Here is a 23,210-nt window from a genome sequence, read left to right on the forward strand (position 1 = left end):
GCTGAGCAGTGTATTTTGATTTTTTGAGGTAGAACAATACCGTTTACCTTTCCTCTCTCGCACTCTCCGCACAGCCCTGCCCCCACTTTCCCTCTGTCAGCCCCACTCGCTCAAATGTTCTGCAACATGGAGGGAGACACAGTGCCAGTTCACACTGCTGAAGAAAACCCAGTGTTTCCTATGCACAGGCCACACACCTGTCTGAGTTGCGTGCTCTGCAGTAACTGAGTAGGGACTAGAGCCTTCTCAATGCACAGCTGCTTAGCTAACATCTGCTAAAAGCCTGTATTTGAGGAATTTGGAGAACATTGGTAAATTGTAGCTACAAAAAATAAGATGGGTTACACTTTTCTGTTCTAAACTGCACAAGTCTCTGCGTACACATCAGTCTCACGCCACAAACCACCACAAGTGAATTTTCAATCTGTGGGAAATGCTGAAGATCTGAGGCCAGATGCAGTGATATGTACACACAAAAACCATGTGTCTGCCATTCCCTTGACATAAATTGGTATTTATAAACACAGAATTTGTCACCTCATACATTCCTGTGACCATGCGTGTGCAGTTTTCCAGAGTGATCCAAATTACCGTGAAGTGAAAATACAAAATAAGCCAAGACACATAAAAGGGCTGGGCAATTAACTGAATTTTACTGTCGATTATGATTTTGGCCTCCAACGATTATAGAAACAAGATAATCGAGAGAAAACGATTATTGTGCTACATTCTGTTTCACAACAAATTTCATCCCCGCTACAAAAACCATCCGATGTTATCGGTTCCACTCTCGTTACTGAAGAAATTAGGAAAATAGATTTCGTATTTGTTATTGCAACAGTTCTCTTGCATATTCACAAACTCCGTTTCTGATGATGATGCATTTTTGCTGTTTCCTACGCAGAAGTTCATCTGCATCTCTCTCTCTGACCCTTTGTGTGAGGGGTGGGGTAGCGCTCTCACACACCTTGGAGCACCATGCAACACACACACAGACCCTGCTCTTATTGTCTTTGGAGACAACTAATCATTTTGAAGTGTGGTTCAGTCTTTTTCATGAGAGGACAGAAACACAGGTGATCTCAGGTATCTCAGATATCTTTAACTTATATTGTGTATAACAGGACAAACTACATTGCTTTTTGTTTTGAAATCACTTTTTTCCCCAAAGTCAATGAGAAGTCATGTTGAATAATCGTGATCTCAATATTGATCAAAATAATCGTGATTATGATTTTTGCCATAATCGAGCAGCCCTCACACATAATTTAACATAAAATAAAATAACCAACTTCACAGAGCTTCCTTAATTATCATCATTATAAGTTTTTCCATTTACAGAGCAATGACAACTTTACAATTCATAAACAGAAATATTATAATAGTATACAGCAGATAGACCACAGAGACACAGATCTTTGGAAAATTGATATCCATTTTTTTTTTTTTTTTACAAAAAGGAAAAGCAATGTCAAAAAATGCTTAAAAACTATAATTCAGGGCCCATAAAAACGTCAATGCAACCGAACCAAACTGAAATACTAACTGAAGCGAACTTAACAGCACAAAACTGACCTGCTGACTGAAACAAAGGGGAGAACATATATAGTGGCTGATCAGGCCATTCAGATACACGCAGGGATAGGCCAAAACATAACCTTTTAAACAAACTACGATAATGACAAAACATGTCAGCATAGTGCTATACCATATCAACTGAGGAAAAATACTAAACAAATTAAAGCTGCAAGCAGTGTAGATCAGGCCCTTGCACTCCTGCACAACGTGAGGGGGCTCGCAGCATGCCATTTGTAGCAGTTGCACATCGTAACGACCACTGGACACTGCGCTCACAGGTTAAGATTTATTGAACAGACTGTGTGGCAGTGGGAAAGATTTAAAGGTTTTTCACATAAGAGTTACATCCTATTTTCAGTAGGTGGCGCTGTGACTATAGTGTTATATTAGTATGCAGATGTCTTCAGTGTGAGACTGTCATCAAACATGTAAAATCTGGGGAAGATTGGACAAAGTATCATAGAGTTATAACCACTTCCTATATTTCCATTAGGTGGCACTATGAGTATTACTAAATCTGAACATGTAGATGTGCTCTGCAATGTAGCATTGCACGGTTCTGAAGATGAGAATGAACCAACAATGATCTTTGAATTGCGCCCTTCAGTGAAAACTCAATATTGACATCAGCATCTTGAAAAAAAATTTTCTGACCTTTTTTTGAGCACCAAGTCAATTCACTAGGAATAATAAATGAAAAGTAAATCATAATATCACATGGTGCCATGAGGTGGCGCTATGAGTATTACTAAATATGGACATATAGGTCTGTTCAGGGCAGGGCTCTTATCACATTTAAAAATTATGGGGCTGTTTGGACAATGCATGCTGGAGTTATAGTGAGTTGAATTTTCATGGCGAAGGATCAAAATTCATCACGCCACCACAGGCATGCTGTTCCACAAAAAGTCACAGTTTTGACTACGGTGCATCATCAAGTTGTTAAGCATTTCCCGACCATGTTTGGATCAAGATTCGATCAACCTGCTATGAGCAGTATATCATGGTGTAAAACATGACACTTCTTGTTTCCAAAAGGGGGCGCTATCAGTATCACTGAATATGAGCATATGAGTAGGGATGGGTACTGAGCCCTGGTATTGACAGACAGTGCAGTGCACACACCAACTCAAACTCGTAGCCTACCTTTATATACAGTATATTAGTCCTTGCACTGCTTGTCGGTGCTCAGGCCCTACCTACAGTTTCCATAGGGTCCTCGCACCCTTCGGTGCTTGGGCCCTAATAAAGACACTGCCCCCTCCCATGATGCTGGAGGAACATGGTGCAGTCCAATTAGCAATCAGTCCCCGTTAAAGCAGGCTTGATGGAGCTAGGACTCCTTTTGGTGGCCAGCCCGGCCACTCCAGCAGCAACCCCCAGGAACTGGTAACTCAAAGAAAACTTAATTAATTTAATACCATGACAAACAACTTAAATTTATTAAACTAATTCAACTAAATTGACAAAAAAGTTAAATAAATGTGTCCATGCCAAATAGATAACCATGCTGTCAAGTATTGCTAATAAAACCAAACCAAACCAACGCCTGTGTATAATTTTTTTTATCTGTTTGCATATGTGGTTTTTGCTAAGAAAGAAAGACTCTTAAAGTAGATAAACAAATGAAAAGAGTTACCATCATTCCTTGTGCGGCCATCACAATGCTCAATGTTCCCTTTATAATCATTTAATCTCCTTATTATTTATTGTGATATTAATAGTAATATTTACTAATCGCAGTTTTGGAGCCTGTGTGGAGCCTCATTAAGATGTCTGTAGTCCCAATAGTTCAGAGTAAAACAGGACTTTACATTAGAGTGATTGTTCTAAAGTAAACTGCTGAACACTTTTACCTCTCACTATCACCCTTCACTATTCACTATCATCGTCACACCTTTCACTATTGGTGAAATTATGCTTCTTTCTCATTTCTCTGTGTCTGATAAGTTGTGGTGGAAACAGTGTTTTTCTATGCAAACTGTTTGATTAAAGGCGTGTCTTCATCCAGTTATGGCTAATTGTGGGAGTGGAAATGAGGCTTGTGCACGTGTGCTCAATTTCTCAGTAAGTAAGATTAATAAAGCTTAACCATGCAAACACATGTCTTTATAATTCTAACAAAAAGAATATGTATGTATCTTTCTGATTTTGTGCGTACACATAGTTTTAGTCATGATTATAAGTGGGTTTAAGCAGGAGAGGAAATCCTCTAATTGTACTGTATTTAAATCAGTTTGCTATTGTTACTGAATGAGCATTCTTAGAGATAGGTCTATTTTTATTTAATATAGCTGTATATTTCCAAACAGGGAAGGAAACACTGTCTTCGCATTTTATCAGCGTGTTTTAATAAAAGTGCTTGTCTGAACATTTAGGCCACTTCAGAGAAACTTCAGAGAGAGAAGATACAGAGATATCTATAGCTTATTGCCATTCAGCCTCAATATACATAGATATGATTTTTGGTCAATATCCCCCATACCTAATATTCTTCAAACCTGTCAGTGTTTTTATTATCCTCACTGGGGAAAGTCAGTTATTAATTAGTTATGGTCCCCATACAATACTAGTCCCACTGTAAGTGAAACACAGAAACACCTGACTACTTAACAACATTAGATGTATTTGTGTATGTACTGTGTTATAGATTTAATTTAAAATTTGTATCAGTCTACACTCAATAACCCATTATGACAAAGTGAAAGCATTTTGGAAATGTTTGCCAATTTATGGAAATATCTCATTTAAAAAAAGTAGTTAGACCTTTGCCGTGGCACTGTAAGTCTGATCACAACCTTTTCCCACTTATGACTCAGGCCAGTGGTAGAATTTTCAGTGTCTGAAGGAGATGGCACACAGAGAGTGGACTGGCTGCTACCCAGTAATCTATTGCCTCCATCTCCACTTATTGTGTCCTTATTGACTGTTCTGTGTTGGCTGTGTTACAAATTATTGACATTGTTGCTGTTGCCTTTTGTTTCCTCCAGCTGGATGGGGACGCCATGTTCAGGAGTATGCCAGAAGCAGGCCTTGACTTCCCCTCAACCAATCAGGTAGTATAGTGTGTGTGTGAGTATGCATGCACGTGTGTATGTGTGTGAGGGACTGAGTGCGTGAAGGTGTCGCTCTGACATTTCCTTGTTTTTAAATTGCATCCATTCTAAATGGAACAAATGTCTTGTGGTTCTGCTGTAACATTGGATATTCTACATCCTGTTAAAGAACTCTTCAAACATTTACCTATTAATGTGAAACAATTTGATGCAAGTATACACATCTTGTGTGCACAAAAAAAATCATCACTTTTATGCACACATTTCAAATCCATTATTCATGCTCAAGATTTTAGCGGGAAATTCCTTTATATTGTCTTATCACTATTATACTTACAGAAGTGTAGAAGAACCAAAAGATGTTATATTTACTATTGGATTATTATTGATGTAAAATTAATTATTATATAGAATTATGCATGGATAGTGGTTTCTTTATTTAGGATGTTTGCATAGAAACAGAAACATTCATTAAACTAATAATATATTTTCAATCAATCCACTATTTATTTTTAAAGCCTTTAAAATGGAAATAATCAATTTATGTTCTTGTAAGAGACCTCCCACCTGAAGTGGTCAGGCGCCAAGCTGCGTTCACATCAGCCAGGAGCTACGCGACAGATATACTTCTATATTCAGCCAAGCTAAGAGTGTCATACAAGCATGAAGGGGGACTCTAACAATATCCTCCAGCAGGTGACCATGAAAGAATAGCCCGGGCCGTAGGTTATTACCTATGTTAAAATTTTAATGGCACGTTCTGTAATTATTATTGTTTTCACAATGGGTTATGACTTATTAGGCTGAGCGGGTCTGAACTTTTTGAGCCTACCAACAGTATATGGTTATACATTTTCCAAAGTATTAGTATTCTTGATAAGGGGTCAAGGGCTTAGTATGTTGAGCTGGCCTAAATTTAACATACATACACTTAACCTTCCTACGTGGGGGCTATTTTAATTTAACCATTGTTTAACTACACTTAATTCTTATTTAGTTATATTGCCTCATAGAGAAGTGCAGAAATAATATATTACACAAGCCTATACCTCAAATCTGATAATGAGAGGCTGTTAAAGACACACAAGAGCAAAGGACAGTCAGGGAGGAATTTTGAGTTAAATGACTGACCTTTAATTTATAAATTTTTTTTTGTCTATTGACTTTTACACGAACAATGTGTTTATAAAAAAACAAAACAAAACAAAACAAAAAAAAAAAGACTTGACTATTTTTAGATCAGTTAAATTACACTGATTGTGGTTTTGGGTTTAGTATAAGAGTGTGGAGCTACCATGACAGGTTTTTAGGACAGTGACCGAGGAAGAGTCAATGAATAGCTGGGGGAAGGCAGAGGCCTCTGTGAAAGAGGTTAGGAGGAGTACTATTTAGGTGGGAGCTTTTAAGCACTGGGTGGCAATGCACCAGGAAATGTTTCAGGAAAATCTGTCCTTATGACTACTGAAACAGGTAATATGGGAGGAGTAGGAGGAAATGTGACTTTCTGATCATGGAGTGTGAAAGGAATTAATAAGCCAGCACAAGAAGGCAAAGTACTGTCTCACCTGAATGAATTTAAGGCAGATATGATTTTCTTACAAGAGACACACTTGAAAAACAAAGCACATGATAAAATTAGAGCCAGATGGATTGTCAAATTTATCACATCAGGTTTGCGAAGAAGGCTAAGGGAGTACCTATAACAATTCGCAGAAATGTCCCATTTATACATCAGTTAAAAATTGCAGATAAAGAGGAGAGGTATATTCTGATCTCAAGCAAGGTATAGTCCACACCACTTCTACTATTAAACATTTAAGGCCCAGAATTTTTTAGGAAAGTATTCAGCCTGACTCTGGATTCTCTCCTACAAACTTGATAATTGGAGCTGACTTTAATGGTGTCCTAAGCTAAAAAAAATCAAAGAAAAGACTTTTCTAACTAAAGGGTTCCTGTGGCCCATTGTTGTCTGTGTTTCCACCGTGGCCTAAAGTCCCAGGAAGATTATGCAAAATTATTAGACATTACATTATTCACAGCACTTTGAGGACATAACATGAACAAAAATACGGGACAAATTGCATCCTGTATATATTCAATACAGGACTAGGGATGGGAATTGATAAGATTTTATTGATACCAAGGCCATTATCGATTCTGCTTATCGATCCGATTCTTTATCGATTCCTGTCTCTGAACACTGAACAAGATAGATAACTGCTCTGTAGTTGTTCAATCCCTCGAGGAGGAGGTGCTGCCTCCTTAGGTCTGCCTTGCATTAATTTACAAAAAAAGAAAAAGATCTTCCACAGCTCCCATCTTTCACTTAAAAGAGCCGGCTCGTTCATAACTGACACATCACTAATACGTACCTTCACTGCTCTGCTGAGACTGGGAAGCGCTCGTTGAGCGCAAACACATGGCACTCCTGATAATTAATGCCCTGCTGCATCGACAAATGTGCTGGTGTTTCCACCATTGCTTTAAATCCTATACAGGACACAGCATTTTACTTTCAAATACGGGACGATCCTGTATTATATGTGACGGGTGGCAACCCTAGCCACTCCGGTTGTTGTGGTCCTTTATTTTTTTGTTTCTGTTTTTTTACCCTCCCCCGGACCTGTTTTGCGGTGTGGAAAATGTGCTCACTCACTCGCTGCAGACTTCGCGGGTGAAATAAAATGCAGCGAGTACTCGACCAGTCAAAAATGTTCCACACTGCAGACCACATCCCCAAAGTTCCTGGACCTTTGGAAAGTACTATCCCCCCCAATAGGTACCTTTTTGGGGTCGATTAATTACCCTGGAACTAAATTTAGATCCTGGTTTCTGCGGTCGAAACGTGCATAGTTCCTCAAAAGGTTCCTGGGGAAAGTTCCTGTGGTGGAAACGTGGCTCTAGATACTTATCTGGACAGATCATCTAGCCAACTAGCAGCACCATCTAATGTGTCTAATTTTTTAAAATTCATATATTAATAACACGATGTATGGAGAATCCTAAACGCAGCAGATAGAGAGTACTCGTTTCTCTTTCTGGTTCATAATGTTTATACTAGAATAGATTATTTTGTACTTGATGGCAAACTTTTCCAGGTGTGCATAACATTAAATATCATAATATTTCATATCCGATCACTATCCTGTTTCTGGTTCACTGAAGCTGCTTGAGACAACAAATACACGTAGACCCTGGAGGTTTGATCCTTACTCACACACAAAAAAAAACAGTTCTGTGAATATTTGGAGACTCAGATGAAGCAGCTTTTCAAAACGAATGATATAGATGATGTTTCACTGATGCTGCTATGGGAGACACTCTAACATACGTTAGAGGATGTGCCTTGAAACAGGCAGGCTCATATAGGCCAGTGTCATTACTAAACACAGATCAGAAAATCTTGGCCAAGTCCTTAGCAAGAAGACTCAGCCTCCACATAGCTATATTGATACACCCAGATTAAACTGGGTTTATCTCGGACAGATGTTCATTTCATAACTTCAGACACCTTTTCAATATTATGTATTCTCCCAGACACCCTTAGGAAGATTTGTTTATCCTGCATTTGGACACAGAAAAAGCCTTTGATTGTGTATAGTGGTCGTATTCAACTGTATGTGGTATTAGAAAAATTTGATTATGGGATGGATTTATATTCTGGGAAAGTTGCTATACAGCAATCCTAATGCTAGAATTCTCACCAACTGGACACTTTGAGAGCCATTTAACCTACACAGGGGCACTAGGCAAGGGTGTCCCTTACTGTTTGCACTTGCATTGGAGCCCGTTGCAGAAGCAATTCGGTCACACACGGAAATGCAGAGTTATAATACAGAATATACATCAAACAAAATTTAATTATATTCAGATGATATTTTTCTTGACGTAACAAGCCCACAGACCTCCATACCTACACTACTGGAGACAACTGAGTTATATAGCTCTTTTTCGTTATACAAGATAAACTGGAATAAAAGTGAACTGATGCTACACATCACAGTGACCCAGAAGTCCTCAAGCAGATTCACTTCAAAGTGAAAACAGAGAAATTTACATATTTAGGGGTTGAGGTTACAAAAAAGTATAATTCTCTACTTGAAGCTAATTTCATATCGATATTGGACTAAATTCAAAGACTAAATCTGAGTTTTGGAGAACATTTCCAATTTCCTTAATAGGTAAATTGAATGCTCAAGATGATTTATCAATTACTATATCTCTTTCAATATCTGCCTTTATACCTTACTCAGTCATTTAAAAAAAAAAAAAAAAAAAGGATTTTCTGATTCTTTTATTTATAAGACACACAAAATTTGGAACGGTCACCTGTGCAAACATAAGACACGGGGGGCTGGTGCTACCAGATTTCATGTGCTATTATATGGCGGCCAATATTCATTGTATGTCCTACTGGCTGAATGAGACGATTTTGCTCACCAGCTGGCTGGACATGGAGGGAGAGGACTGCCTACCATATTCAGTTGGTGCTATTGTAATGTCTCCCAGGTGACTTAATAAAGCATGCTGTAGTTACAACCCCGTTATTCAAAGAACTATCCAGATTTGGACACAAATAGCAAAGCAATTTAAACTCAGAGCTATATCCTTCATGAAACCAATAGCAGCAAACCCATCTGTTACACCCTTGATTATGGACGGATCCTTCTACCATTGGAGAGAACTGGGGCTATATAGCTTTGGAGATCTAAAACATACAAGGTAAATTTGCGCTATTTCAGCAGTTTCTTGAGTAGTATGGGCTACCAAAAACTGATTTTTACCTTAGGTGAGATACTTTGTGAAGACTTATATTCACAATTTCGAGACTGCGGCACCTGATAAATTAGATTGGATTGTCTGAAGGACCGTATAGTGGAAGGACATGCAATTTAATTTATATATGATATATTGCAAGAATTTGGACAAGCAAAAATGGACGGTATAAACAAGGGCTCCGTGAAAGAACTGGGGACAGAAATAGCAGATGACATCTGGAACAAGGGGTTGAGCTTTATTAATTCAAAGCTATCTGTGCAAGGCACTATCTGATTCAGTTTAAAGATCTACACAGACTGCATATATGTGACAAATGTGGGCAAGCAGAGGCCTATATAATTCATAGCTATGTTGAATGCCCTAAACTACACAAGGCTACAAAAACATTTCTGCTACACTGAAGGGTCCCAACAAAACAGTGGCCTCCATAAATCTTAAATGGAACACATTTGGAATAACCAGGACTCTTCCTAGAACAGTCAAACTGAGCATGGGCCTTGGAAAGAGAGCTGACCAAGAACCCTCTGACTAAGCTCCATTGCAACTGGTTAAATGTATGCATATCTACTCACACACAGCCAGGGTATCGCCTGTAAAGTTAGGTAGCAAGTAACGTTAGCAAGTAGCTCGTTACTGGTTTAATCCAAAGACTAGTAAAAAAATGCATAAATTGAAATTTGTCCTTAAGTTATCTCAAACTCAAAGTTTGCCTATTTGGGTTCAATGAAGTTGATGCAGTGCCCTCTTGGTGCTCATTCTGTGTTGTGTTTAACCAGCGTAACATATTTGTGAGGTCTTGCCAACAAGCCATGACTGAGGATGGACTGGAACACATTTTCTATTCTTAGTCTTGAGATGCATTTGTTAGTAGAGCATTACCTCACCCCCAAACAAAGACCATATTAATGAGAAACACCACTAAAGATACATTATTCATAGAGTACGATATAGACAATATTGTGTGGCATAGAAATCTTTGATTTGATGTTTTATTCATAGTGTTGTGCTATAAGAAGATGGGGAGTAGTGTGTGGAATAAGAATTTATGACTCTTTTAGTACCACAGCTTCCATAAAGTCAAGATTCAGCTTCATTTATTCATTCATTAATTTAGGTCAGAGGTTGTTGTGAATTAATAAGTTTTAGTTCAGTCTTTCTCAGATTTCTCCTGGAGTGTAGCTAGATACTTCTGTCAAGCTCAGCAGGAGGTGCAGGGCTGGAAAGCCAGGTTTCATCTACAATGAATAACTGCTTTTTGAAATGGTTCGAATCCACAGCCATGATAGTGGCTCTGAGAAGCTGTACTTAGGGTTCAGCAAACTGGCATATGAAGATGTCTACAGTGACACTTTGTGATGGATAATCTCTTAAAGCAGCTATTTGCAAGTTATACTATTGCGACTCACTATAGCCTTCAATCTGTGTGCTGCTCAGAGGGTGCGCTCTTGTCTTGTAAATGCATCAATAGCCAGAGCAAGCAACATTTACCACCACTCAGTCCCAGCAATTAACCGCATTTGGGAGGAAACAAAATGTACAAATAGCTCTTTTAACAGGATAAAAACCCAAAGTAATGTATAGAAATAAAAGGCAGATAATCGTTAAGTTTAAGCAATTATTGTTTGTTTTTTAAACCACATAATCTCAGTGCTCATCATTGTGATGACTGTCAGCTATTGGAAATTGACGTTGATATCATCCACTGGCCGAAGCCTAGTACTAGATCCAGAGCACACTGGAGAGATTACATATCTCATCTGGCCTGAGAATACCTCGGGGTCCCCCAGGTGGAAATGGAAAGCGTTGCTGGGGAGAGGGACATCTGGGCTAAATTGCTTAACCTGCTGTCACCGCGACCCTACTCCAGATAATGGAGTAAAATATCAAGCCAACGGAACCAGCCCAACAGCTTAGGCTAAGCATATACAATGTAAATATAAGGTTGGGTCAAGCTGCCGAATATCTGCTCTTTGCTTGGGTGAGAGCTGGAGTTAAAAGCGACTTAGAGGTATGTTAGGTCACTTTAAAAACACTTTAAGTCAAGGCTCGTGAATGGTGTTGTCATGGGGCCCAAGAGATTTATGACGGCACAGTCTGACACCCACTGCAGGGTGATAGGTCAAAATATCAATTAACATGAATGCTAGGTGTCTATAGGAATGCTCACCAAACTTTATTTAACTGTGTATTGATAACTGTCAAATGTGTGTCTGCGTGTGTGAGCAAGGGCCTAAGAATTTTTCCTCTCTCTTCCTCCCTTTTGTTTTGTCCATGCTCCTCTTCATGACCTTTGTATTTGACCTCTGACCTTTGTCTTAATGATTCTTCCATCAGTTTCGTCTGCCACAGCCCCCTCACGCTCTCTACAAGGTGACGTCACCAAACCAATCCTCACAGCACTGGAGGAGGGACACACACATGACTGACACACACCGTCTGCCTTGGGTGAATGCACAAACACACACATGCACATACATGCATGCACACACGTACAGTTCGTTGGCTTATAGAATTAATAGTTCATTTGAAATGCTCTACATGGAACAGTCCCACACATGACAAAATAACATCAGTAACAGGATGAATAGTGATTTCACTCATACCTATTATCCATCAAGGGTTTGTGTTTAACTGCCATTTGCCAATATGGAACTGACCTGCAACAGACCAATTTAGGTGGGACCTGGGCATGTATTGTTCAAACTCCTAAAAAATAACATTTTGGAATTACGTGAACGGTAAAAGTTAAAAATCACTATTACTCAGACTCACAAACCATTTATCAAATTATTCTGAATTAAAGATACTCCAGAGGTCTACAGCACAGATTTTGAGTTGTGGTCCAGTGAGCGATTCCAGACAGAATGGTTACATTTACATTTACTCATGTGGCAGACACTTTTATCAAAAGCGACTTGTGAGCAACATCACTACAGCTTCAATGCAGTAGAAGACCTTGGTGTAGGAAGTACTAAATCAGTTCAATAAGGCAAAGTGCAAAGATATCAGATAAAGAGGTGCACGAAAGAGCATAGTAAGAGCTAGTTAGGCATGGTAGGGAGTTAGAGGTGTTAGGAGAGAAGGTGCTCTCTGAGGAGATGATTCTTCAAGAAATTCTTGAAAATATAGAGAGACATTCCTGCTCTGATAGCATTATTAGCTTGTTCCACCACCAGGGAACCACAGACCAGAACAGTCTGGACTGAGACTGTCTTGTGTGCAGGGATGGTGATGACAGACCACATTCCTTGGAGGAACACAGCGGCTGAGAAGGAGCATAAGGCTGAATGATTGAGTTCAAGTAAATGGTGCAGGCCCGCTCTGAAGGCAGCATTAGTGACTGAATCTGATTTTGGGTGGCCCTGGGTAGCCAGTGGAGGTCAATGAGCAGTGGAGCGCTCCACACAAATAGGTGGAGATTCACAAATATATTTCTAATGAAAAGTTCACACACAAATTCTGATATACAAGTTATAAATTGGGGGCACATACAGATTTACAGATACAAATCACTCTGAATTTATTTGTGGATCGTGTTTTACGAGACATGAGTTATGTGACATTAAACATGTAACATTCTCTCTGCATTTGTGAATTTTGTGTAAAATAGTAGAGCAGTCTCAAAAGGAGCCACGAGAATAAGTAGAGATTCACAGACAAGGTTGCATTGAAAATGCTATGTTGACATGCAAATGACAATATATGAGTCGTAAATTACACGCACACACACGCACACACACATGCACACACACACATACACATACACACACATTTCAGTGTAACAAACTCACCAACAGTTCTGGTCCAGCAGTTCTAGTCCAGATCGCACCACCTACAGGGAGAGAAAGAAAGAAACAGCAGCAGTTTAGAGCAAGTGAGAGTTAGCATTAGCACAACCATTAACACTGTGTCAGCCACTGCCAGTTACAAGCTAAAAAACAACATAAACAAATTAAAGATGCTAACTGTGCTAACTGTTCTGATATGTCCGCTAGGCACTGGCACAAGGCACTGTTCTGGCTCTGTTCCTGTTATCCCTGTATACAGCCGACTTTAAATACAACTATGAGTGTTGCCACATCCAGAAATACTCGGATGACACAGTTATTGTGGTGGTATCAGGAACAGGCAGGAAGAGGAGTACAGGGATCTCACGATGGCCTTCAGTGAAAAGAGCGACAAGAACTGCCTCCTTCTGAACACCTCCAAAACCAAGACTCTTGACTTAGCCATATTTCTAACATGCAATGAAACGTCACCGTCAACAGTCCAGGTATTTGAGGTGTTCTCTCTCAAACACACCTGATGCAACTAATGAAGCCCTTGATTGATTGCATCAGGTGTGCCTTAGACCACACCTGATTTGCAAATGTGTGCTCTTATGAGGAATTCTATTCAGGGGGTTGAATATTTTTGAGACTGCAGTAGTCATTGAAAGTAGGATTTAGTGTTGAATTTGGATAAAATCCTTGTAATATTAGTTTTATTTAACTATTTAAACTGTTCTCCTGTAATTTGTTTATTGCACACACCTGAAAAATTTGAAATTTTGCCAATAAACCTAAAATGCAATGGGGGTTGAATAATTTTGATTGCAACTGTACATAAAATGCTGCCTATATAATTTGACTTGACCCAATCATTTCTGCTGCATTATTGCTTGTTGATAAAAGTATTCATATCAGCACATATCGGAGAATATATACGCTGATACCAATATATCTGTGATAGGCCAGTATCAGCCGACTGATAATCCGTCAGGCTCTAGAACAGGTTATTGTACTGACATGAATCCATGCGCAGAGAGAGAGGGAGAGAGAAATGAGTAATTTATGTAGAAATTGAAGAAATGATAGAGAGAGTAGATGAGGGAGGGAGAGAGAGAGAGAGAGGCAGACAGAAATAGACAGGCATCGTAATTTATGCAGAGCTCTGTGCTTCAACAGGACCATGAAACAGACTGTTGGACGGGGTTTGAAGGGACGTGAAAAACACAGTGTAGTGAGTATGATGTTGGGTACACGAGACAGTACTGGCTGAAATCATGTAGGAGGAGAGAAGGGTCAAACACCAAGAATGAACTTTTTGTGACCACATGACCTGATGGATAAAAGAAACTGAATTACAAGATTCTTGATTGCAGAACAAGAGAAGAGAACTTGGCAGGTGACTAACAAGAATGAAAACAAAGAAACAACTCCATTTACACCTTTACTGATACATGACACATTAATATCATGATATTTATTTACACATGTGCCTTTAGTGATTTATTGTGTCTTTAGAACGACAACACTTTACATACTCTGGATGCTCAGTCTGAATTTTACATTGAATTTTAGGAACTGAATCTGACTGAGTTTATTTAAGCAACCAGATTATTTTTGCATAACTTTCTTAGATCACAGGCAGGCATGTCAGTGATTAATTTATTATCAATTACTTATATTATAAAATAAGTTTATAAAATACACCTTTCTGTCCAAAGAAGAAGAAAGTTGCGTTGTGGCTTTCTGTGCTTACTATGGCAATAATGTTGATGAACACTGCAGCATAAAGTTGTCTGGTTTAGTTAGCTGTTTGAGGCTCATGCTAACGCTAAACTAGAATGCATTATGTTTGACATTATGGATGAACTTGGCGTAACAGTATATGTGCATCCAAAGACATCTTTCTAATCTGAGCAGGTGTTTCCAGCAGCTATACCAATGTTGGCTACAATGAATAATGCCCAAGCCACTCCCATCATGCAGATAAAATTTACATATTCTAATCTATTCTAATCTAATCTATAATCTTACATAAAACCAGTAAAACTGGAGTCCACTGTAGGGACAGTGCGGTAACCAGCTCATGTTTATTTGACATTACAGATTATTTAATCTAATTATTTATAGCCATTTTGACAAAGGAAAGATGTCCAACACATTTAGTCTAATGTATGTTCTGCAATGAAGCCAAATTAAATTTGTAATTGGACCAGGTCAGTAAATTGTTGAAACTCTGCCTAAATGAAATGAAATACCTGTTAAATTAAGAGTGAAAAGGCAGATAATTTGAGTGTTTATTTGATTATATTTGGCCTTTATGTATATTTGGGAGATGAAAAGTAAATGGAAGGAGGATGAAATGAGTTTTATCATTTTCTGTACCTCTTATCGCACATTTATGTTTTTTCTCTTTCCTACATTGTATTTTAAAGTGGTGAAACTATTAACTGATTTTGTGGTGTACCACAATGGCTGTTCATTACATAGTGAGCGTATACATCATATAACTCAACTCATAGCTCATCACTCAGCTCACAAGTCATGCAACTCATAACACTAAACTGTATGTGGGTTTGAGATAAATCAGGAAAGAGTGAGAGAGAATGAAAGAGTGAGGGAGATGAAAGAGAAATTGAGGGGTGGAGGAAGAAGGCTGGTGCGAAATGAAGAGCAAAAGAGTGTGGCTAGCCAAGCAGAAAAGGCTGTCAGTCTCTATAAAAGATCTCCTCTGTCAGATTAATATGAGAGGGCTTCTCTCTCACTTTTCATCCCTTGTGTCTAGGACTTTTCTCTTGCATGATTCATTCACTCCATTTGCCACTGCATATCTTTCTCTCATTTGTCTTTGCTTTCAGAGTAATTCATTATCAGATAAGGGACTGCTCCTGGTTTTCTTTTTGCATGTCAGATTAGCAATGATGTATTTCTATACACAAAGAGCTGTGTGTAGTCTCTCAAGCAAATGGGAGTTGTACATATTAAAATTACTGTGTTGCTCCCCTGCTTAATGAGTGAGTGCTTGTGAACAATGCTTTCCTTCGGGCAGGGAACATCATTAGTGATAATTAGTCTGTGATAGGAGCTCAGGCTAAGAATGACAACATGACACAACACAGAGCTGTAGTTCAGAGTGGATTCAACATTCTGAGGTGATGGTGGTGATGGTCAGTTTTATCTCTGATAGGAATATTTCATGACACTTTGAGTCCCCTATGTAGTTCTTTTTAATTTTCTCCAAGTTTTCACTCTGCTCATCCAGCCTAGCTCTAAGTGTTGCATATCACAATACGTAAACTTCACCAAACTTGACTCTCATATGTGTGATACACTATGTGTCCCATACTGTGTCAGTAAAGAGTCAATAAGGAAAACAACAATGTTGTGAGTAGTTATACATACATATGGTTTTGTATGTGTCTTTAATTGTGTCTTTCTGTTTCTTTTTAGACATACTCAGTGGGTGGTTTGGGTGATGAGGACTTCAACATCCCACCTATCACTCCCCCCAACCTGCCAGACCACATGCTGCCCCCCCATCTCCCTCAGGATTCCCCCTCTGGACCGTACCCACCTCTGGACGTTCCTCCTAGCTCAGCTCCACACCACCTCTACCAGCTGCAGGGCATGGATCTGCCTAGCGTGCCTGGTAGCCAAGATGGAGCTGCTATATTGAACCAAGATTGTGGCACGTTCAGCCCAGATGTTGGCCCAATGACCAGTACACTATCTGTGGTGAGTAGTCATAAATAAATCACACATATTAATGGTAATGGTAAGTGGTGACATGTAAATTGAAGCAAGATGGTATGTCATTTAAAAGTTGGATTTATACACATGACAGTAGCAAGCATGACCTTTAGTTTGCTAAACCACTACATGAGTGAGGGCAGGGTTATAAAGATTTACAGCCCCTTCACACTCTCATAGATGTTTTTGGTAGTACAAGCGGATGAGACGTTTTTAGGCTGAAATAAAAGAAAGCTATACAAATACCAATACTTAAAGCCCCCCTCCATCTGTATGATTTGTTGCTGCTGTCCCCCTCGTAGTTCTAGTGCTACTAGTGATGGTGTCTTAAGATAGATTTGGTTTGTCTATTATTGTTTATAACGTACTATGCATTTGTATAGATGGCAGAGAAGTGAATTATGTTGTACGAGTGGATTAAGATATTTCATCACTAAAAATCTTTCACAGTTGAAATCACTGACACAGAGTAGAACTTCAGCCGAACCAACTGCTGCTCCCCATCAGTGAGGAAACTACATACTTTAAAAAGCCAACTTGAATTGACCATAGTACTCAAAAGGTTTATTTTAGGATGGACTAATATTTTTTGTCTTGCTAAAACATACTTTTGAAAATTTAGGATCTTCTTGAGTCTTAAGATTTGAACTGACAGCCAGCAGTTATATTTTAACTATACTCTTTAATGTTTTATTCAGTTTCACTTTGTGAAATGGGATATTGCCTGGGGCAGTGTTATTTGAAAGCCAATCATGGCGTATGGTCGATGTGACATTTGCCTTATATTTTCATTTCACCGAAAAGTGAAACTCTTGCTTTGAGTTGTGACATTTAGATGTGGCAGACTGTGTCATATAAAGAATGTAATGTAAAGAAATAGGAGCTAGACCAGAGACTTGCAGTTACTTCAACTGTCATAGAAACTTGCTATTCAGTGGGGTGAGGTGTATATGTGTCAGTATCTGTAATAAAGATTTCTCCCATTTTATTAAGAATAGAACTTTTCCCCCTCCCACTTGGACTTAGTCTCTGGCAGTCCTACCTGCTCAGTTTAAAACCTCATGATAACCTCTTAGCCCTGTTTGTAGTTGAATTATTATGATGCTATTAAATGTCATAATACAGACTGTTGTTTAATAATTTTGAATTAAATTGTAATTTTTTTTCTTTGATTGTGACTAACCTGTCTATGAAGTATGTAACAGTGGAGATGAGGGTCACCTCAGTGGCTCACCTGGTAGAGTGCATACCACGTGGGCTTAGTCCTAACTGCAGTAGCCATGGTTTCAAGTCCGACCCACGTCCCTTTGCTGCATGTGATCCCTGACTTTCCTGTCTCTCTCTCTCACTGTACTATTGGAATAAAGGCAAAAAAATGGCCAAAAAATAAATTAAAAAACAAACAGTGGAGATGATGATTAGAAGGTCATATTTTCCATCTTTGCCTTTCCTCTCTCTCTCTCCTTCTCTCTAGCTTACTTTTTTATTCTCATACTAACATACATTTACTGCTAGTCCATGAATTATGATTGCCTAGCAACCATCCTGGCTCAGCCTTAACAGGGTGGGTGAGGGGCTATGAAGTGTGTGTGTGTGTGTGTGTGTGTGTTGTATGTATGTGTGTGTGTGTGTGTGTGTGTGTGTGTGTGTGTGTGTGTGTGTGTGTGTTTGTGTATAATTCTTAAAGGAGGCAACTACTCAGGTGCAGATGATATTCGTTGGTCTGATTGAAGGCTGATGGACTCAAATTATCAACAATCCCTTTAATATCTTGTTTAATTAGGCCATTGTTGGTAATATTGCACATTAATGAACAGGGTTTCTTTATGAATATATTGGATTTACAAGACTTTTGTGTCAATGTGATGAAGGACCTTGATATTAAATGTTTCATATAATATATCAGCCAAAAACAGAGATTACCATCTCAGTTTTTTAATTACATTTCCAGAAAATGTACTTAAAGTGTTGTGTACTGTGACATGAAATTTCATCCAACATGACAGCAGACTGTCCATATTGCAAACCTGTACATTAAAGCAGTGTACACAGAGTGATTTCTCATTTTAAAATTTCTGTCAGATAAGTCAATCACAATAGGACTATTCTTTATAATAACAGTCAACTTGCCAATACTTGCATGCTTTTACTATCATTTAGATGAAAGATTTGTGATTTGGTTAGCATATTGTATGTTCTTTTGCAACAATAAACATAAATAAATAAAATTGCAAGCTCTGATTGCTAAAAGCAAGAACAGATTGTGATTTTGTTGCTGTACATTTCAAATTGAAATCCTGTCAGTAACCACATGTATGTGGAGCTTGATGTGATTGATTAAGCTGACGTCAATACTCCTTCCCCTCTCGTGACATGAGTCAGTCATTACTCAGCCATCCGGGGTTCCCCCTCTATTACTCTCTTAGGCTATCTACACAAATGTTTTTCTGACCTACAGAAGGAAAATCCGATTGATATTTTTTCCATTGTTAATGTGTTTAGTTCCGAAAGTATGTTTCAATTGCTATAACGTTATGTGTGTGACCTTGTGATCTCTTTTTCCTGTAAACTGATGTTACCACCCAAACCACTAAGATTAGAGCTGAAATACCTCCTTGCCTTGAATTTTCCTTTTGATTTTAATTTTCTCAAGTAAATTTTTTTGTTATTCAGAGTTTCAATCTGTCATTCTGAGCCAGGCAGTTTAATTCTATAATAAAGAGTTATGATAATAATGTAACATACAGTATAATGTAATCATATATCATTCAATTCAGTCCGCACAAACATATTTACAAAACTTTTTTTCAGTAAAAAGTTTTGATTAGTTTTAATTTAGTTTTTAATTTAGATCCATGTATTTTTTTTTTTTTAATAGCTCAGCAATGTTGTCAGGTTGTGAAACAACTTTTTTAAAATGGTTTTATGTATGTGAGATGAGCGAGTAAAAGCTTTCTAGAGGATTATGACAGTTCATATTTTGACTGTTTACTGTTATGACATTTATTGAAGTCCCAACCCAACAAATGCCAAACCACAGCTATTATTTTTCAGCATGTCGACCAGCATGTACTTCAATCTGAAACCTCTTCCCATGTTAGAGAGATGTCACTCTGTGTTCCATCTAGATACTACAGCAGCATTGAAAGTCTGGTGCCAGTAACTGAGTTCAGGTAATGTGTTCCCAGGAGGGGCAGAGTGTACCAGACCACATCCGTTATTATTCAATGTGTACTAAAACGAAACTCTAAATACACGCTATCAACCCAGTCCCGTCTTCATATTAGCACTGATAAGTGTCAAAGTTCCCATGCTGCGAGTGTTAGCAATGATAACTTTTGTTTTCCTGAGAAATAGACAGAATATCAAAGATGACTAGCTCACTATGAGATTGCTCACATTTTGGCAATGCCAATGGACTGAACTACACTACACAGTGGGTGACAGACAGGGCTTCTGAATAATGAGGAGCACACACCGAGATTTGCCATGGAATAACATTTTCCCATTTGTCCAGAATGCCTTAAAACTGCTTCTTGCTTCTTGGCATTGGAGCTGCAGTTTTTATTAAGATGTTTTAATGTGACATTTAAATGTCAGTATTAATGAAAAAATATACATAGATAGAAATGTACATAGATAGACTCAGGCATGTTGATGTATTATATGAGATCTATTTAAGATTCCCTCTGTTGTGGGACATTTGTTTTGAAAGAAAACAATACACATAAAACATTATGCATTCATTAGGGTTTTCCCTTGGTTGCTGGAGGGCTTAGACACTGTGGTGATGTGGAGCTGTGTGATTGTCCCATCCTCAACTATAAGGTGACCCCAACTTTTTTAAAACTAATTTCCAGAAAAAAACACTTATATTTGGGTCAATACATCATCTTTTCTCTCCAGAGCGGTAGAGAACTTTCTGCATTATTTTTTCAATTCAATTAGATTAGATGTTACAGAGAAATGTGCCGTGCATAAGTCTTATAATGTTTGGTAAAACTCTGTTCATGACACTGTAAAGCTGTGGACCAACTGTCTGGTCATTTTATATCTTGAAGCAAACAGACCTGGAAATAAACTGTGCTTCTAGTATGATTCTGCCTGTGTACACCAAAACATTTTCTCCAGATAAAGTTCTTTAGCAACTTCTCTGGAGTGTAGCAAATAAAGTATAAAATCTTTAGGGATGTATTTACATGAGTTGGAATTGACAGTTTAAATGACATCTGATCCTGTCTTATCCCTGACCTGTATTGCCTGTTGCCATGGCTACTATCAGATTTCATTATTAGTGAATCCTGGACTGCTGCACACTGTACAAATCCTGTCATGCAAAGACAGACTCTGTTTCAAAGTCCAAGTAGGTCTGTTACATGAACAATATTATGTAGCTCAGATATTGTTTCAGTGCACCGTCTGTTCGGTCCAGCATGGAGGCTAAGGTTTAAGCAACAGTTTCATTTTTTTAAGTCTTACTGTTTGAAGACTGCCTTATTGTCTTTGTCACAAAATAATTGTGTGTTTAATATGCATTTAAAAGTATCCACTGGTTTAGGAACTCAAAACCAAACAGGTAAGTATGGCACACAAAAGTAAAATAATTAATGCTGCAAATATAGCAGAACAATACTTGTACAGTATATTCACCTGACAAATGCTATGTGCTGCATAACATTATTAAAACGATGCATAGAGAGCAATATGTAGAAAACAACACACACTGATGTTTTCATTGGCCTACAGTTATTCTACAATATTGACAGAATCAGTCTGAAGGATCAAGGTAAATATTGTACAAGCAAGGGGTTTACATGCAATTTCTGTGTCATTTAAACTTAGTGAAGGACTTGATAATCAGAAGTAATGGCAAAAACAACAATATAGCTGCGCTTAGCTGCAATTATTAGGGTCCTAGCAGCTTGCAAGCATTTGAATACCATGTGTATGAATTTCTATTGAATTTTTGATGAAGCAGTACTGAAGCAGGACTTAGGCCCTCTGTGGTTTCAAACCCCTGACCTTGGTATCCCTAGAGAATGTGACTTACTGGTTGTGTCACTGGGTAACCATGTGCTGCACACGCCTTAACACAAGTTGAGGAAATTATATCACATGTGCAAAACAGGAGTATTTTTGCTTGTTTCACTTTAAAACACTTAAAATGGTCAAAATGTTGGTGTGACAGTCTTGAAAAATATAACACATAATTTTACTGGTTCCAGGAGAATCATCAAATATTTTGGTGACTTTGAATCCAACACTGAGCAAAAAGAAAATATTGCGCATTAAGTAAAAAATTATAGCAAGATAATTAATATCACTGAGGACTCACTGTTTGTCCGATCCAAACACCGTGAAACACTTGATATCTACTATCTAGAGAATGTCTTTATTAATTTTGGTGACATTTGAATCAAGACTAGTGGAGATATTCATGTTAATTGATTTTATATATTTTAAGAAAATATAGAGTGAATGACTTGACGATGATGAATTGACCATAGATTACAGTGAAGCAAACTTTCATCACCATTCAGTGGATGTGCTGAAAAAATCTCAGTTCTGTTGGACATACAAGTAATTTATTGTGATTATTTGAAGTTTGTAAGGTGGAATGATTAGAAATGTATATTTCTTGTAATTAGTCACGGCTACTTTAATCAATCATTACAACAAATTACCGAATTTCATATGAATCTATACAGCAAAATCTAAGATACAATCTTTTGTGTTTGTAGTGCCCCCTAGAGGCAGAATATCCCACGAGTCTATAACAATGGTAGGACTTAAGGTCCACAGGTGTACACCAAGTTTGGTTCCAATAGCAGTAGCCAATTTTGTTTTATGAGCGTTGGTGTTTCACAATGGATTGACAAACTGAAATTCTTTCAATAAAATTTCATCAGCATTGTCTCTTGATAATGTTTCATGAGAATCAGATAAACAGCTTTGGACTGGATTTTTTTGGGTTTACATTTGATTATTTGAAAATGGATGAAAAATTTAACATTTTTAGAGCAGAATATCATTCGAGTAAAGATGCAGAAGATTCCAGAGATCAAATTTGCAAATTAATTTTGACTGTAGCCCAAGCCGTTTTCGAGAACATTACACGTATGGATATTGCAATGTATACTTCATTATTATAGCGCCACCTATCGGACAATTACTTTTATTTATTGTGCCTGAGTAGTGGTCAAAATTTGCAATCAATATGTCAATTTTAATGAGTTTTTCTCCAGTAGTTTTTAAGCTTAAAAAATAAGAAGACAGAATA

General features: G+C 38.0%; 1 protein-coding gene across 2 annotated transcripts in view; it reads left to right on the forward strand.

The window, feature by feature from the left end:
- Window positions 1-23,210, forward strand: part of tox (thymocyte selection associated high mobility group box) — a 59,107-nt gene that overhangs the window by 15,421 nt on the left and 20,476 nt on the right. For both annotated transcript variants that reach the window (XM_022761828.1, XM_022761827.1), the window contains exons 2-4: window positions 4,569-4,634; window positions 11,748-11,858; window positions 16,631-16,915. In XM_022761828.1, the coding sequence (XP_022617549.1) occupies window positions 4,569-4,634; window positions 11,748-11,858; window positions 16,631-16,915 (462 nt within the window). The remainder of the gene's footprint in view (window positions 1-4,568; window positions 4,635-11,747; window positions 11,859-16,630; window positions 16,916-23,210) is intronic.

This window comes from Seriola dumerili, unplaced genomic scaffold, assembly GCF_002260705.1.
Source record: "Seriola dumerili isolate Sdu_G_001 unplaced genomic scaffold, Sdu_1.0 BDQW01000432.1, whole genome shotgun sequence".
NCBI classification, from domain to species: domain Eukaryota; kingdom Metazoa; phylum Chordata; class Actinopteri; order Carangiformes; family Carangidae; genus Seriola; species Seriola dumerili.